The sequence below is a fragment of the Micropterus dolomieu genome, linkage group LG04 (assembly GCF_021292245.1).
Source record: "Micropterus dolomieu isolate WLL.071019.BEF.003 ecotype Adirondacks linkage group LG04, ASM2129224v1, whole genome shotgun sequence".
In the NCBI taxonomy this organism is placed as follows: domain Eukaryota; kingdom Metazoa; phylum Chordata; class Actinopteri; order Centrarchiformes; family Centrarchidae; genus Micropterus; species Micropterus dolomieu.
This window is the reverse complement of record NC_060153.1, coordinates 13,285,694-13,304,540: the sequence shown is the minus strand read 5'-3', so window position 1 is coordinate 13,304,540 and position 18,847 is coordinate 13,285,694. Positions and strand designations below refer to the sequence as shown.

The 18,847-nt window shown below is 41.4% G+C and overlaps 2 protein-coding genes across 4 annotated transcripts in view; one reads left to right on the top strand and one right to left on the bottom strand.

The window, feature by feature from the left end:
• The window catches only part of smim14 (small integral membrane protein 14), a 127,548-nt gene that overhangs the window by 93,434 nt on the left and 15,267 nt on the right, over positions 1 to 18,847 (bottom strand). The gene's annotated exons all lie outside the window — the stretch shown is intronic.
• pax5 (paired box 5) overlaps positions 1 to 18,847 on the top strand; it is a 51,405-nt gene that overhangs the window by 31,778 nt on the left and 780 nt on the right. For both annotated transcript variants that reach the window (XM_046046792.1, XM_046046791.1), the window contains exons 7-10: positions 7,294 to 7,426; positions 13,395 to 13,496; positions 16,171 to 16,257; positions 17,723 to 17,809. In XM_046046792.1, coding sequence (XP_045902748.1) covers positions 7,294 to 7,426; positions 13,395 to 13,496; positions 16,171 to 16,257; positions 17,723 to 17,809 — 409 coding nt within the window. The remainder of the gene's footprint in view (positions 1 to 7,293; positions 7,427 to 13,394; positions 13,497 to 16,170; positions 16,258 to 17,722; positions 17,810 to 18,847) is intronic.

The following is an 18,847-nucleotide window of genomic DNA, read 5'->3' as shown; positions in this document are numbered from 1 at the left end:
ATTATGACCTCACTTCCTGCTGCTCGGAGACAGCGATGGAGCTGTCTGCATGCTGATGCATCTCGGGAATGTGCTGCATATGTGTGTGTTGTTTGCATGTGAGAGGAAAAGATGAAAAACAAGTGCAAGAAATGGAGTTTCTGTCTTAATGTTGCATCTAAATTGACCTGCCGCCCTTTTCCAGCAGTATGTTAATGTAAATCTGAGTGGAATAGACAGGTGTAAGTAGTACGCTGAATAACAAAACGACAACAAGCTAACATTTGTATTCTTTCTACCTTTTCTCAGATATGCTCTAATCTGCAGCCCCTAGTGAAAATTAAGGAAATATTAATATGATGTCTCAAAATGACACTTTTGTTTGCACAACCTTTAAAGATACCCCTACTTCATGTTTATTTATTCAGTCAATGTCAAGGGCAAGAGGACAAACACATACTAGAGGAGTGGTAGTATATGGAGTCACGTATAGGCTACAGCCTTAGACCTTTAGAGCAGAGTTTTGCTTTTTAGCCCATTCACTTCCCTCTGACCGACATGGGGAGTGGAGTGGCACAGGGCGAGAGGTCGATGGGGATTGGCGCTGGTAGCTCTATAGACTACAACTCAAGACTATAATACTCATGATTCATAGGTCAGTGTCCTCTCTGAGCCCGGTCAAGCCACTGGGGTCAGGGATAGGAGCTTTAAAGTGCGGGTCACCCTGGGGTCAAACTGGAGCTGCATTGTGATTACAAAGAGGTGTGCACACACACACACACACACAAATCTACATCACTATCTGCCCCTCTACCTTCGCTTCTTTCTCTCATCCTGTCTAGTCAACAACCCCCACTTTTCCTAGCCTGCATTTCCCAGAAGGAATGATTGACAGTCATACCCTTAACACTGACATGCTGACAGCTACAGCTCAGCCTCTTTGGTATGTGGGCTGAAGTGTGTGTGTTTATGTGTGTGTGAGGCAGTGCTGGTGGTGTTATGGTCAAGGAGGGTCACGCCGTATTGTGACTGACATTCTTAAAAGATGCCTGATTTTACTTGGCCCTGGTAGTGCTGTTGCAGCAGCAGCATGTGGGGGTGCCTTGGACAGTGTGTGAGTTTGTGTGTATCTGTGAAAGAATGACAAAATGATGGAGCGCAAGCAAGTAAGTGAGAAACAGAGGTGCAAGTGGCTCAATGGCAGGATATATAGTATATTATATTGGTATACTAATAGACTGTAATTTCAGCGGTTATTTCAGGCTCCTCGTTATCTTTTATCTGTCTTGCGTTGAAACACGAGCCTCATTCATTATTTCTTTTTCTTTCATCCCACTGGAATAGATAAAAAGTAAAATTGCTCACGTTCATCGCAAGCAAATCTTATTTTATCTGTCACCAGTAGTTGCTCTTCTATCCAGTTTGTCCCAGACCTTTTTCTTTATCTTTCCTCCCTCTAACAAGCCATTCTTTTATCTCATCTTCCTCTTCTGCTCTTGTTCCCCCCTCTCCCTGTAGTCTATTAAGTCTCGCTATTAATTTGTGTGTGCGTGCTCGTATGTGTGTCTGCATGTGTGCCTGTCAGAGTGAGTTCATTTGAATTTCCCTTCAATCACTTCCTATTACCCAGGTGATAAATCAGCAGGGTTGATGGAGCCCCCACCCATCCATGCTGCCCTGGGTCCAAATGCCCCCCATAGCACCAACCAGTCCTTGCTACAATGGGACGTAGAAAGAAAAAGAGAAAGTCCTTGTCATTCTCTCCGTCCAAAAAGAAGTAAAGAGGGGATCTCTTTTGAAGGACGGTGATGGTTAAACTGGTTAAAATAGGCTGACAATTCATAATGCACACTGGTATTGTGTATCATCAACTTGTGTCTGTATCATTAACTAGATGATAAAAACATTATTCAAGGATAAGGCTCACGTTATACAAGATTCCTGTTGCCATCAAATCCTCTCAGCCCCAAACATATTCTTTCTTACAGAAAGTACAATTCTTTAAAAACAGGTCATAAATACATAGTTATTACCTAAAACAGCAGGGCAAGCAACCGGTACTCAAATAGGAGTAAATAGTGTGTTTGTTGAGGACAATTTTCAGCCATGAGGTGATGGACGGTATATGTTGGATTGATGCAAAATACACTACAACACCCATTAGAAAGTGAGGCAAGTTTTTTCTTCCTGTAATTTGCGTAAATTTGACCCCTGTACCTTTGTGCAGTCTGCGTTGATTCACCCCAGACAGTACAGACTGAACTCAACTCAACAGAAACTGTGGTTCTTGCTGTTATTTTTCTCCGGCCTCTCGTCTATTTTATCAGTAAGCATAAGTGCAAATTTGCAGTCTGTGTGAGTTGAAATTCTGTGAAACAGGTGTGTCTTTGCCTCAACTGCGACATCCCGGGCAACATGTTCCTCCCACTCCCAAGTCGTCACATATGGACGCTTGGTAACAACCCCTTGGCGTCACTTTTTAATGCACTGGGTACCCCTTTAGCACCATTTCTGGACATGCAGGGCTCCGAAGTCAAGAGAACAACAATAAACGTGCTGTCTGGTTAAATTAACATTAATAAATATGCAACGTCTCTCACTTTCAAAATTAAATACGTGCTTATCGAAACAGTCACAGTTTGGTGAGGTTTAAGCACCAAAAGAACTTGGTTAGTTTTAGGAAAAGATCATGGTTTGGTTTAAAATAAGTGGGTTAGTTATGTAAGTTATGTTCCGTAAGTTAAGTTAGTTACGTAAAATATAGGGCTGGGCACATTAACACATTATTATCGCATTAACACATTAATTAATTAATGGCAACAATTATTTTATCGCACGTTAACGTAGTTCTCTCAGGTGATTAGACAGAGAGCATAGATGGACATAGCTTAACTTAAGTTTAAAAATAGGCCAGCGTTGTCTATTGGTTTCACAGAGGAAACGAATGCTGTTCTCATGGGTGAAATTCAGATGTTTGTTTAACTCACACATCTGCCACAACCACCTCCTTACTCAGACTTTGTCGCTCTTTATACCATATCACCTGACAGTGACCTGACATATAATGTTTTAACCATTGAAAATTGATGCAAAAGGGGTACCCAGTGATACAGGGTTGTGTCTAATCCTGCCGATTTGCATCTTGTCATTGACTTTGTGCACAATCGTGCCACCTCTAATGTTCGCTTTGAGTTCTGCTTGAACACACAGTCAGGCTTTGGCCTCTCAAGCAACACTTGTTACTAGGATCAGTTCATTGTTGGTTTTATTATGAGATTTGTTGACAGTAAGAAAAATGTAGACCATCACCAGCCTTATCCTTTCAGTTCTGTGTCACTGGTTTGTAATCACTACTTTGGGACAACAAAATAGACAATAACTGCACTAATATTTAATTCCAAAATTAAAATCAAAAAAACATTCATAAATTAGAATTGTTAGCACAATTTTTCATTCACAATGTATGAACTTTTACACCCTCTCCAGAGTTGAGGTCTATCTGGTTCATCGACAGATGAATATCCTCAACACTGCTGCCACGCTCAGTTTGAGCGCAGATGAATTCCTTCCCCACAATCCCTGTCTCAGTTTGTGGGTCTCTGAGGGAATTGTATTTGTTTATAGTCAAGCCTTCTTCCATCAGGAGTACACAAGACAATGTGGAGAGAGAGAGAGAGAGAGAGAGAGAGAGAGATGGAGAAATTGGGAGCTATTTGGGGAATGGAGAAAAAGGGAAATACTATTATGCAAATAGTGCAAGCCAACAGAGCCAGTCTTTGTGTGTTTGTGTGTGTGTGTGTGTGTGTGTGTGTGTGTGGCACGATTAGGGCTCATCTGTTATTGATGTGAAATTTGGACCAAACCATTACCTTTCCAGATCTGAGTCAGTAGACCAACCTGCTGTGTGTAATTGAGGGAGTGAGTGAGTCAGTGAGAGACAGAAAGGCATCTTAGTGGCAATATATTGTAATATTAAGGGAATATTCAGATCTGTAGTTATTTTCCATCATTAGGATGTAATATGTCAGGATAGCACCTTTTTGCTGTTCATAGAGATGCTCTTAGAGACATGGGAAACTTGTATTTATTTATTGTAAATCTTGCTAGCATGTTTGTGTCCAATCAACACAGTGTATATTTTTACACTTGATTTAAAATCCTGTCCATTTTTGTGTATGGATTTCAGGCTACATGATACAAATGATCCTCTGCAAGAATCTTATAAAATGCAAAAATACTACACAGCAGTTTACAACTCTGGTAGGTCATCACTATGGCGTTCATTTCAATGTTAATGAGCTCAAATGTAGAAGAAGTATGCTGCTGAAGTTACAAAGTAATCCAACATTATTTGTGCATTTGGTTGTAACTGATTGGCCAATGTGGCGCTTTGCAGAATGATGTCGCATTGTGTTGTAGGAAAAGCTGAGCCAGGTTCAACTTTTATTCTGGACGATGATGGTTTTGTTTTGCTGGAGCTCTCTGCGCACCAGCAACACGTGAGTGTCATTAAAATGAATGAGGTGGCTTGTGTAGGTCTGAACATGGCATTATCCTTTCAGAGTCCCCCCAAAGAACCACGCTTTCTTTGTCTAAGTTCTTTCCAAATTATTTTCTCTAGTCCATTCATTTATTAAACGCGCAGCCACATCACTCTGTCTCCTCTCATGCTTCTTTCTACCAATGACTCCCTGACCCTGGTCCAGCACCGCGTGCCACCTTTTCTTTTAACCCTCCATCTTGCCCTATACAACTCCCCCACCACCACCACCACCTCCTCAACAACCACCACCCCCCAAACCCCAACCCCTCCACGGCCCGGCAGCTGCGTCCCTCCTCTTTGATGAGGGCTGATGGCACTGTATGAGCGGTGGAATTGACAACATTTACGGGGCCGAATGAGAATGATCCATCTTCCTTAGCGGGCCTGTCACCCCATTGGCCAAACTTCATCATGGCCAATTACCACGGCAGACCCCTTCTTCTCTGCTGCTGCTGCTGCTGCTGCCTGGCCCCCATCTACATGGATACATGGACACATTAGACACCATTATAGTAAGACAGAGAGTGGCCAAGAGAGGGAGGGGGTGTAGGGATAGCATGTATGATTGAGTGAAAAAAAAACTACAGGTGTGATGTGTGTAGGGGGAGGCGGGGGTGTTAAAAGAGAAAAGAGAGCTTAAAATGTGTCTGAAGTGTAAAGAGAGAGAGAGAGATGTGTGTGTAGTGTACTGGGTAAGCTCTTATTTGGCAGGTCACAGTCCAGTGGTTGTGTTGTGTGTTGACGAGCAAAGGGGTGTTTAAGAGGTCAGTGAGCACAAACACACGCCTACACTTACACCTCCACACACACACACACACACACATACACACAGAGATGCAGAGGTATTAAAAGGGTCAGTGCAAAACTCTCACCTCATCACCTAAACGAAATTCTGATTGCTGTCATTAGTGTACACACACACACACACACATACACACACGGTTCAACAGTAACACAAAAAGAGGAGTGCATCCATTTTATGCAGTAAAGCGAGACATTTTATCTGCTGAGTTTTTGCACAAAGTAATTGGTAGTCATTGCAGAAAACATTAACAGTTTTTGCAGATGTTTTTGTCCAAAGCTTCTTATATTTGCAGACACATACAGGACACATCATGCTGATGATCATGCTGCTGTCTGAGGAAGAATGCCAAGCTTTAAAAGTGTTGCATACTCTACTCTTTGTTTTCATTTTGCCCTTTTTGTAAATTTGTGCACAAATTTTGAGTTGAGCAACAGCTTCCCTCTGTTTTTCTATATGTAGAGATGTACAAATGCAGAGAAATACACAAGAACATATTAAAACACACACACATACCCACACACACATAGTCAGCAGGCAGGTCATTTGCTCATTGGTGGTTAATCTATATGTAGTTGGTCATCAGTGTCAAAGCCATCGCAGCAAAATCACCACACACACACACACACACACACACACACACGCACACAGACACACAGATCTGGCAGAGAGATGAGGATGGATGGGTCATGGTTTGGTTTTGGGGTCAGACCCAGGTGAGGGGACAGTTTCCTTTATACGTCTATCTGTCTGCATTTTGGGACGATGAGAGAGCATGCTCAAAATCTTGACTGCATGATCTGGGTTGATCCAAAGGTCATAAACTATACTGGGGACAACTTTCTTTTTGTATGAACAAACAGTAGAATGTTCAGGGCTTTCTAATGTAATTCTTTTCTCATTTGTGGCACAAGAGTAGTTTATGGCACATGTAAAATCAGAAGAGGTTTGGTTTGGCACTAGAAATATTGAAATAAATGAAATGAGAGAAATATTTTTTTTCACCATTCACAAATCATGTGTATTGTAGTCTCAATTTAACTTCTTACAAAAACTGGTAATTCATTGTATCAAAGTTTTTTTAAGTTTCTGTTCTAAAATCATCATCAGGGTGACATCCTCCGAATGATGAACTAAATGATCATCATTTGGTAAAAAAACATTATATATAATAATATTATTAATATATGTATAACAACATTCACAAAAACAAATATCTATTACATGTAAGTTACTGTAATATTGTGACTCTATTAATAAAATTCTCCTTGGACTTTTTATTTTTTTATTTGCTTTACAAACTTCAAGGTATTACTTTTTAGAAGCTTCTCAAAAGAGTTTGCACTGAGAATAACAACCATACAACTAGACAACAACTGGATATTGCTTGGTCACTTCAGTCTCCTCTTCTCTATATGTTTTTAACTTCTGTAGAGTGTGTGTGTATGTGTGTGTGCGTTTGGGTTAAGAGCACTGGGAGACTGCATACCTGGGTTGAGATGATCACAGTTCTTATTGTTGTTGGTATCTGGGGAGACAAGAGGCTTTGTGTTAGCCATGGTCTATGCGATGCCACTATATGTGTGTGTGTGTGTGTGTGTACGATGTGTATGATGTGTGTGTGTGTGTGAGGGCGAGAGAGATGAAGAGAAAGAGCAAGCTGATCCTGTGGTTATAGACTCTTGGACTTGGTTGTACAGTAAATCCCTGTCTTTGTAAACAGATCAATAAACTCTCAGTTGTACGTCTGTGTGTGTGTGTGTGTGTTTGCGCGCATGTTCACACTAAAGCATCATTGCGCTTTGCTATGAGGACGGGGCAGCATGGTAGAAATGTAGCCGGATATAACAAACAAATTGATCACAGCTGTAAGCAATATCCAGCATGACAGTATATTCATGTTGTATCTAACAGAAAATGTCATGATTTGTTATATTTTATTCTCTCTCCACTTCCTTTCTCTGCACAGACGTCCGATTATTCGGCCATGGCCTCACTAACTGGTGGATTGGACGAGATGAAGAACAGTTTAGCCAATCCTGGTACAGGGTCAGAGTTAGGAGCCAGTGTGTCCGGTCCACAGTCCTATTCACTCGTTCCAGGTAAGAGAGACATCCAGCTAATAACTGCACTCCTGCTCTGAAATAAAATGTGATTTACAATATTTTAACATTACATATTTATCAGGTAGCCTGATGTATCTGAAATATTTTTGGGATTTACTGCTGGATTTTATTTTATCTATACAGTGTGCACACTGTATGTCTTTGTCTTTATCTTGTTTTTGTCTTTTTGGCAACACACCTGAATGTGCATACACCACTTTTGTAACAAAATCACATTTTTACCGTTTCAGTGTTTTTTTAATTTAGGGGGCATAGTCAGCGATGTCACTTTTATGGCCAGTGCGGTTACTTGTGCTCTTTATTAAGAGAATTTTTCCATCATTTTCATAAATTCCCTGAAAACCTTTTTATGTATCCAACAGTACAATAATAGCAGCGTAATAACTTTATTTTGCATATTAACAACAACCAATCATGAAAAAATGAAGAGTCAGATATTGTAATATAAAATACTAAATAATGATAAGCTGATTGAAGTGGAAATTTATATATATATATAAATGTATATCTATATATATATATATATATGTGTGTGTGTGTGTGTGTGTGTGTGTGTGTGCGTGTGTGTGCGTGTGTATATGTATATGTATGGATATGCAAGAGAAAATGAGAGAAAAACAACTGGAAAATCAAGCCTAGTGCACTGTCCTGGACTTAGTATTACATACAGTGCACAGGTCTGGCTTTAGTAATACATAAGCCAAATGCCTTTTAAGTCTATCTCAGCAGTGAAGGAAGCTACATGGATTCTAAGTGATCCCATTTAAAGAGCTCAGCGCTTTGGATCTCAAGAGAGGTGGGAAGCCCAGAGGAAAGGTTAAAATAAAATTGAGAGCAGGAAATGAAAGGTGGAAGGATAGAGGAAAAGTGAGAGCCTTGTCTCTACCTCTGTTTCCATTTAGGGGCTCTGGGAGAGGCAGCGGTTAATTAAGAGTAGACCAGGGAGCGCTTGGACAAGGCTTCGACATTCCCATCTGTAATGAGGGGAATCATAGAGCTGGGAATTTGGGATATCTGGGAAAGGGCTCTTTTTTGCCCTTTGTAACCACTGAGGAATATTACCTGCGCTAGTTAGGAGAGAGAGACACACAGAGACACAGAGAGAGAGAGAGAGAGAGAGAGAGAAAGAGAGAAAGAGAGATGAAAATTTCCATTTCTGCTTATGCATGCAAACACACCCATTCGTATTCACACACACACACACACACACACACACACACACACACACACACACACAGACACACACACACACACCTTCTGAATATTATGCATACATTTCCTTGCCTGTCGTTTCCCTCAGAATAGAGCTCCCTCTAGGGGATCAGACGTCTGTGTGTTTGACGCAATGTTATTGCATCCTTGAATTGTTGATACTCTGGACACACGCTGTAGAGCAACATTTACACATTCAATCTTCCCTTCAGAGGCCTTTCCAAATCTGTAGGGCATTTTAATTTCCCCCTGAACTTCACCTAGTGTACTCGAGTGCAAAGGGACATGCTGTACACCCTCGTTTCCCTCCAGGTTTGACATGTGTTGCTCTGATGGCTGTTTGATATGAAAGAGTTAGATAGGCAGACAGTAAAAGAGAAAGAGAGGCAGAGGATGTGTTCATCTGTAGCTGCAAGTGGGCACGGAGGAGACTTGTACTTGTACGTTGACCTCTACTGCAAAGCTGTGGAGAACAGATACATCAACACAACTGGCATACATATGCACAAATACACTGTGTGCACAAACACAGAAACACAAACACGCACACCTCAGAGGATCTGGCCCTGTCTGCCCCCTCTAAGTTGGGCTGTAGAGAGTCCATCTCTCCTCTCTTACCACCCTCTCCTCCCTCCCCTCCTTGCCCTGTGCACTGACCCTGAGCGGATGAGTAGCCCGTCTGCACTAATGCCTTGCTGTCGCATCAAACAGCGAGAAAAACTTTACTACACTGAGACAGGAGAGAGGAGGCGGAGAGGGACAGAGGAGGCTGGAGCAGGGAAGGGATCTGTGAGAGAGAAACACAAGTGGGAGGTAAAGAGGCAAATATTAAGTGAAGAGGACAGAAACATGAAAGGATGTGACGTTAGAGCCCCAGCTGATTAGTAACCACAGTTTGTCTTTGCTTACTCCCATTCCTCATATCAACTCCATTTCTTCTTCCATTTTTGTTCCCCTTGAATTATTTTTTCCCAATAAAGCCAGACTGATACCATATTTATGAAGTTGACCAATATTAATATTTGAGAATTAATATGGCCAATAATCATTTTTTAACACGTAAAATAAACAAACATTTTTGATGAGAATCCCTTGAATTTTAATGTTAGCCTGAATAACCTCAGTTTATGTACGGACAATCATGTTCCCCAAAGGATGTATCTTAACGACTTTGGTGATCCCTAAACTTTTCAGAGAGCACCATGATCATATAAAAAATAGTTTAATACTTATGTACTAATGTAATGACCAAATACCCGCAAAACAAATAACTTTCAGATTCTGCTGAATTTTGCGTTCAGTGCTAATTTGCAAATGTTCACATGCTAACTAAGATTTTGAACATTATACCTACTTAATGTCGCCTTTTTTAGCATTATCACTGCTGACATTAGCATTTAGCTTAAAGCACGGCTGTGCCTAAATACAACCTCACAGTGGTCTGACTTGTGAAGTACTCATTCATTAACTAAGTATATTAACATTATCTCAACAGATTTATTTCTCAGATATAGTCACTAGATACTTTTTTTCTTTCTTGTCTTTTTACATACAAAACATATAATATTTATAAAATATGATTCAGTGTTATAGATTTAACTACCCGGCAGTAAATAAAGTAGTTTAAAATTACCTCCATTTTGATCGACTACATTAAAATGCTGTGTACGTGTTAATTCACCAGCAGTGGTAAAAAACAAAGTATAGTATGACATTCGGAGAATGGCCTTTCTGCATAATGAATACTTTGATTTTATCAATACTTATGGTATGTACCTTTATTTAAATATAACTTTGAATGTACAACTTTTACTTGAATTGGAGTACACTTACATTGTGGTATTATGTTCACGTAAGTAAAACAATTCTCCTTCTACCACTGCTGTTCTGTCGTTCTCCTCCACCTACACCTCCCCTCTTCTCTTTTCTCTCTATTTTGTTTAACACAATCTTTCCATTCTCCCTGTCTTTTATGTTATCTTCTCTATTTCCCATCTCCTCCTCTCTCTCCCTCTCCTCCTCTCAGTTAGTTAGTGGTGGTTAAGTGGAGGGGAAGTGAATGGGATTGATGGTGTTAGCATCTGAGCTGTTTATGATGATGATAAATGTGTGTGTGCAGGGGGGGAGGAGGAGGAGGGTGTCAATGTGTGTGTGTGGTTGTGTGTGTGTGCATATATATGATGATGATGAATGGAGGGCTCCCTCTCCTCACACTCCCCATGTCTACTGCGTGCAAACACAGAGAAATGATTTGGGCCGACACACTGTCATGTAGTCTAATGCAGTTATATATCCAATCCACCAAGTGACAGACAGAGGGAGGTGTAGGGGGGTAACGAGAGAATGGGGAGTTGGTAAATTAATAGATGTCAGCGGATGGAAAACAAGATAGAAAGAAACAAAAGAAAGAGGGAAATCCTAAATGTGCTCCTTCAGTAAAGTTCCTGCACAAGGTGTAGAGTTTTCAAGGCAATATTTGTTAGCATATTAACAATAGCTAAATGCTACCACATTTATTTTGAGTATTTAGTTTAGGAGCGGAAAATAACAAACAGTAACAAACAGCTTAACTTGAACTGTTTTCATAGCACAACAGGAGTAACTAATAAAATAAAATTGCAGTCTATGCGGATGTCACAGTTTGGTTCATTGTTGTGGCTTTCTAAGATCTTTTAATGGAACAGGGCTGTTAATGTTACTAATTACACCTGTGCTATTCTTGCTATGACATCATAATGTCTAACTGAGTAGATTTTTCTTTTACCAAAATCAGTCCAGTTAGGAAGGTATTACACAGTGATGTGGGGTGGGGTAAATTTTTGGGGAAGCCAAGCAAGAGGGGATGTCCCTTTTGGAGGGCAATTACCTAATGTATTGTGCTATTACAGTGCAGGGGATAATTTTACACAAAACTGAATCATACTTTAAAGATGTGCATCTGTTCAATCATCAATACATACGCTGAGTTGCATTTACTGACACTACGCCCTCTCTCTCTCACACACACACACACACTCACTCTCTCTCACCCCAAATAGCATACATAGCCCGCTGCTTATAGTGCACAGTACAATAAGGCTACGGTTAAGAATAAAAGAAGCATTCACAAGCTCAATCAGAAGACGTTTGAAGTTTTACATTTGCACAGTAGCAGTAGTGCATGTATCAAATAGGCCTACATACTTCTTATTTCATGGCCAAATGTTCATAGCAGAACATCACTCAAGACTAACAACCGAGTACCAGACCAACAGAGTATAAACAATTAGTCAGGTAACCTAGCCCAGTGCCATGTGGCAGGTGCTGTCCGGAGCTCATCATCTATGCGTACACAACCGCAGTAAAAACAATAAGGTTACTTCAGCGGACTATTTATTCACAGCTAAATCCAGGCAGTTTGGCGTTGGTCTTCCGTCAGATTTAATCTTAAGTTGCTGCAGTAGTGGTAGTTTAGTAAAACTATTTATTATAACTAAAAACTACAAATCTCCACCCTCCATAACTGCACCAGCTAAAGTTGCTAACAGCTCCCGTTATTTCATCTGAATGACGTTGATCGCATGCTGTGATTTGGTTAGCGTGAAGCCAGACAGCGGCTGGCTTCCCTTGGCATCATCCTGACTAATCACATTTAGGGAGTGGCATAACAGTGGCCTCACCTGATTGGTTAATCATTTAATTTTTTTTCACAAAGGGATGCCAACTCTGCCTGGCCTCCCCGCGTAGTCAGACTGCAGGTCAGTCTACCGTGGTGAAATATAGTGTTTCACCACACAGCATTTAGAGGGGCGCTGTTTTACTTATTGTAAAATACTCAGTGAGAAATGGGAAAGAGATGACAGCAACAACACATAAGATTTATTGAAACTAAAAACTTTGTGTGTGTATTAAAATCACAAATATAGTCTGACAAAAACAGGGGAAGCCTGGCTTCTCTTGGCCGCTGGGAGAAAACGCCACTGGCATTTGAGTTTGTTTTGAATCTCCTTTCCTTTAAAAGTCCATTTCTGAGTAGAGATGTTGACAGCACTCACAGGAGTTTTTCTCCATGGTCACAGTGATGTCCATATTTATGGAAGTTAGACCATAGTCGGGTATAAACTCATTTGACAATGATACACTGTTTAACTGTTTTATAGTTCCTTTGCTGTACAAAAATTCTGTCAAAGTAACACCTAATGTTAAAGGTCATATGTAAAACCTCTCTATGTAAAAGGCAGTCTTTGCTGTTTAGCACACTCACAATTAAGATCAGTCAGAAATCAAAATCACCTTTATCGCATAATGTAAAACTTTACTCAGCTGATGGGCCAAAGAACAACTGTGACAACAAAAACAATTTTGATAATAAAGTAATCATTTAAGTAATTGTTTTAAGTTTGAGGGCAAGAGACGTGAAAATCATCTGGTGTTTTACATTTTTATGATGGAATGGTTAATCTCTTTGGGCTTTGGACTGTTGGTCGCACACAACAAGACATTTGAAGACATGTTTTTGGACTTGCATCATTAAATTAAGTGAAAATGAAAATAATTGTTCATTGTAGACATCAATGAATTGTTTCTGGGCAATATAGGACCATAACAATTTAAAGGATAATGTGCACGACTAACAGACAGCTAGGAGGTATAAGTATGATGACAATAACAGTGTTGACACTGATTGAAATATTGATAGTTTTGAAAATACTGATTATAGAATATATGTGTGTGTGTGTGTGTGTGATTGCAGGTAGAGACCTAGCCAGCACCACTCTGCCAGGCTACCCTCCTCATGTTCCTCCCACTGGCCAGGGCAGCTACTCCACCCCCTCCCTCACTGGCATGGTACCTGGTGAGTACACACACACACACACACACACACACACACAAACCATACACTGACTGAAATGGTTTCAACTTTCTATACCTTTTCATCGTATTTCGCTTTCCTCTGCAGTAATTCTGTCACCTCGCCACCCATCACCTCAGCAGATCTGTAACTGTACATACATATCTGTTTGAATTCCCACTGGTTGTGTGTGTGTTTCCTGTATGTGTGTTTCCTGTGTGTGTGTCTTCAGAGGGTGTACTTAGCGTGCCACTTCTTCCTTCTTGTCTGTCTACACTGTGGCTGACAGTGCTCCCAGGGGGTGGCGTGTGTATGCGTTTGTGTGCATCTATACGTGTGTGTGTGTGTTTGCGCACATGTTGTGTGTGTCTGTCTCTCTGTGTATCATTAGAAACCAGCCACAGTAGCACAGCTGTCCCTCCTCAACATTAGTAATTTGTTTTTAATGAGAATCACCAGTGACCCACGACTAATTCATTCATTCCCTTCCACTCCGCCTTCTACGCCGCTTTTGTGTTTCAATCCTGGACCACCATTCTTTTTCTTTTTCACTCTCTCTCTCTCTCTCAGTTTTGCAGTGGTGGTCATGGTCAGTGTGAAGCATAGTGTAGAGAAATAAAGGGAGAAACACAAAAGAAACGGCAATGAAAGTCAACAACAATGTTGTTTACAAGTTCTTGTCTCTGTGTATTCCCAATCAGTCAGTCTGTGACACACACACTCGTGGGCTGACATGCACACAAACACACACACACACACTCTCAGTGGACATGTAAGAACAGCACGTCTAAAGATGGGTAACCCTGTCGCCCTGTCCCCCTGCGCTCACCCCGTCCTGTCCTCAGGTTTGACAGCATGTGTGTGTGCGTGTGTTTGGGTTGGTGTATGTTTATGTGTGTGCTGGCATGCGATTGTTTGTGTGCATGTTTGTTTTTGACAGTGTGTGCGAGTGTGTGACCTTGACACTGAGCTACACAAGGGAGACCCCTGAGCATCCTCTCCCCTCCTTCCATGCCCGTCTCCATCCCTCCCCTCGTCTCCTGAACAACCTGACATGTTGCCGTCACTACGGTGATGACAAGGGGAGGATGTTCGCACCCAGGGATGCCATGGAGACCGCATCCCGACCCCACCTGACAGACGCAGCTAAACACACACATACACACACACACACACACACTTGCACAAAGGGTAGTGCGAGAAAGAAAACTTGAAGTGTACATCCGCACACACAAACAGTCTCGACATCTAAATTCTTCTCAGTGAATATTCGAAGCTGCCTGAATCCACGAGCTGACTGGAATGAGTGGAAGAGATAATCTCCCAACTTTGCTTCTCCAGCTCCGCCATGTTTTATCTCTGCACTTCTCAGGCAAATTATCCTCCTTTTTGTCCGCTCTGTCTAATATCATACCTTCATTAAGCAAGCAACTCTTTTCTGCTGTTCTTCTTCTACTCTCCCTCTCTCTCTGTCTCTCTCTGCAGCAGGGGGGCTGACACTCAGAGGGGGTGTAGAAGAGCAGTGAGGCAGAACCGACAGAACGAGAGGGAGAGAGGAGGGATGGGGGGTGGGGGGCATCAGGGTCTGTGACTGTCAGCTATGGGAGAGGGATCCCCCGGGAGAAGTGAAGGTTCAGGAAGAAAGAAAGAAAGAGCAAAAGCGTGGGGGGAAAAGGAGAACAAAAAAAGAGGAGAAGAAATGGGGAAGAATGTTGTTTTGATGTGAAGGTTGACGGGTGAGCTGTAGTCAGGCGGGCCACAGGACGAGAGAGAAAAATAAAAGAGAAAGGGGTGAAGGGAAGAGTGGGAGGGGAAGACAAGAGGAAGAGTAGACCCCAGACAGTAAGTAGTAAATGAGGGAGAAAAGCTAAGCTATCATCCTCTGTATGGGAGAACCACTAAAGTCTCACTGAGATCTCCAGTTCAGTCACTCTCAACTAGTCTGCAAACCTCTCTACTGGCAACAAAGGGCAGGTTTAAGCTTCACTGGAAGCAAAAAAGCAAATCTGAACAAGTCCCCTATGGTTCAGGTTTGTGAAAGATCGCAATCAGTGTCAAAAAACAAAAGCAGAGTGGTAAGTGCAGCAGAGTTTAGGCAGCCACAAACCAAAGTGGGTTTTTAACCAACTGTTGGGGTAACTCAGTCAGTACAGACAGATAGACGTGGTGCTGTGTATAGAGAAGATGCCTATACCAGCAGAAACAATAAAATTCTGGATGTTGTTAGTGTTATGTACATGGCATATGAATATACAGGTGTCTTTTTATTCCATGTAAATATACATCCAGAATATAATCCAAATCAGGATAGCTTGATTGTTCATAGATTGTTCAAGGCTGATAGCTCAAAAAGTGAAGGGCTCAGTAAAACATCTTATTTCCTAAGGCAACATTATTGTAGGGGTGGCTGTGGAGGCTGCTCAGGAGGTAGAGCAGGTTGGCTATTAATCAGAAGGTTGGCGGTTCAATCCCCGGCTCCCCCTGGTTGTGGGTTCGAAGTGTCCTTGGGCAAGATACTGGCTGTTCTGCCAGTGTATGAATGTGTAGTTTCTGTTTGCATGAATGTGTATGATTGGTGAATGTAGTGTAGTGGCCAAAAAGACTAGAAAGGTTTGCTATACAAATACAGAGGCTGCTTCTAAACGTGCTCTGTTTCTTGTTTTGTGTTTTCTTTCAGGGGGAGATTTTTCCGGAAGTCCATATTCCCATCCCCAGTATTCCACATACAATGAATCGTGGAGATTTCCTAACCCCAGCTTATTAGGTAGGTGCTTCCCACATCTCTGCACCCAGTTCTGCTTACAGGAACTGGATCAATAATTGTATCAATGAATTTCATTTCATTCTACCTCACATCCCAATTCCAGCTTCTCTAATACTCTCTTGTAATATGCTGTATCTTTCATGCTCCACTGTTCATTTTTTTCATTACATTATATTTCTTTCTCTATTGTACCGTACAGTACAATACATCACAGACATACTAATGGTTCTGTGGGAGGATGTTTTAAAAGACTGGCAATTTGGGGTGTGAATGGATTTGAAGAAAAGGGAAGACAGGCAGACAGAGAAAGAAGAAGGAACAGATTAACAGGCATTTATCTCCATCCGTTATCAGTGGTGCATTTCGGGATTTTGTGTTCACATTTCATTTTAAGCAGTTAATGTGGAGGAAGATCTCTGTCACCCCTTATTTTTACGTTTTCATGCAGTTACCCTCACATTAACGACTGAGACTGAACCGAACTGCCACCAGCAGGCAATTTTAGCTTACAGCCTATGAACTAATCCACTTTGAAAGGCAACGTGACATGGCAGCAGTCTTAATAATGTGTTTTCAGACAACAGAATCCAGCACCAGAAATATAGAAAAAGATGTCTTTTGTTGATTGACTGCATCTTTTTGTAACATTGCATTGTGGTTTGATTTTTTTGATTTAGCACTAGCGGTGGGTGATGTGACAATGCCATCAGAGATTTTGCCATATCATTTATAATGTACTACCTATCCCTTTAATATCTCTGGGGGGTTGAGGCCATTACCGATAATGTTGCAAATCCATGAGCAAGACTGATTTAGGTTATTGGATTTTATATGATTTTTTTTGCATCAATGTGATGAAATACCTTGATTTGTCTGGTATTTAATTTACTGGATTAGCCAAAAACAGTCCATTAATAATTTCATTATCGATTTTTCAAGAAATTGTAGTATATCACAATATAAATCAATATCCTGATATAAAATCATAGAGGATTGATAGAGGAGTTTATTCATATTGCCTGGTTAGATTATATGCTGTCATTTTCTGGCTAGAAGCTAGAGGATCTTTCATTGCAGGACTCATAGTCTCAGTTATTGTGCATCGGTACCGCTACCGGTGAGTAACTCCTACCAACTAATGACAAAATCCATAAATTACTGTCACTTGAAGATGACACAAGGTTGCAGAAGTTATGCTGAATGACATCGCAAAACTGTCCTCATGTCTCTGCATCAGTTTTTAAGAATAAAAATTAACCCAGAGCCAGAAACAGTTATTGTCAAAGTTATTGTCTATAAGGAGCCATTTTAGGGGTCACGTTTAAAGGTGAAACGGTCAAGGGGTGACGGTGTAAAGGTCAATAGGTGAGAAGGGTCAGCGCTGACCTGTAGTGTCCCCCCCCCCCGCCCCTCCACCCTTTCCTCTCCTCACCTCTCGTCTCCCTCCTTCCCTCCACCCCCCCAGTGTTTCAGCAGGATTATGGGTCTCTCCTGGGGACGGAAATCGGCTGCTCCTCCAGTCTCTTCACCAGCCAGGCAGGACAGATGCAAGGTAGGTGGAGAAAGAAAGAAAGAACAAACGAACGAGAGAAAGCAAATGAAATGAGTACGTGCAATGATTCACGTGTATGTACAGAAGGAGGTGCAATGATGAGGGGAATTTATGGTAGAGCATTGAAAGAGAAGGAGACTGTAAGGGAACTTTAGTATGAGGACCAGACGCACATAAGAGACACTGAAAGGTTTAAGATTGATGGCAAGGGGGACGTAGAGGCTGAGATACAAAGGAAAGGCAGGGAAGGATGAGAGTAGAGGTGACAAATGAAAGAAAGGGGAGTTTTAAAAAAGAGGCAAAAGGGCGTCTGAAGTCTTGACTGAGACTAAATAGTTTGTCAGGCCAGCTTAATGCCTCACTTCCCCAAAGAGCCTCGTGAGATTACCTGGACTGTGGACAGACATAACCTGTCAGCACCCAGCTGGGCTGATTGATGGAAGTGACAGAGACAGGTGTGCGTGTGTTTGTGTGTGTGGAAGGTTATTTTTTTCCTTCCTATGTGTATTAAGGTGTGTGGGTGTGGGTTTCTGTGTGTCTTTGGGGTTACAGTATTGAATTGACCTCTTCCCTGAGGAGAGAATAGACTCAAGGGATCAGCGGTAGTAGAGCTGTACTCAGTGTGTCAGCTTAGACTGTCACTTAGATAGTGTGTGTGTGTTAGAGAGAGAGAGAGAGAGAGAGAGAGAGAGAGGGAGGGAGAGAGAAAGAGAGAAAGTGAAGGGGGAGATGAAGAGAAGAGTGTCAGAAAGTAGACTGAGTTCCTTTTATTGGTTGGACAAGACAAGCAGACTGTCATTAGCTCCATCAGCTCATGTCATCTCATCCCAGCCTTTCACTACTGACATTCAAAGTAAAATATAATCTTAACAGAAAATTGGAGCTGCTCATTTCACATTTACACGGCATTACAGTAACCTCAGGTAGTTAAAGGATCATTCTGATTTATTACAACTTTGGTCTTTTTTCTTTTTGTCATTTTAACCATCATTCCTACCCGTAATAAAAATTCCACTGGCCAGGTTAATTGCTCATATC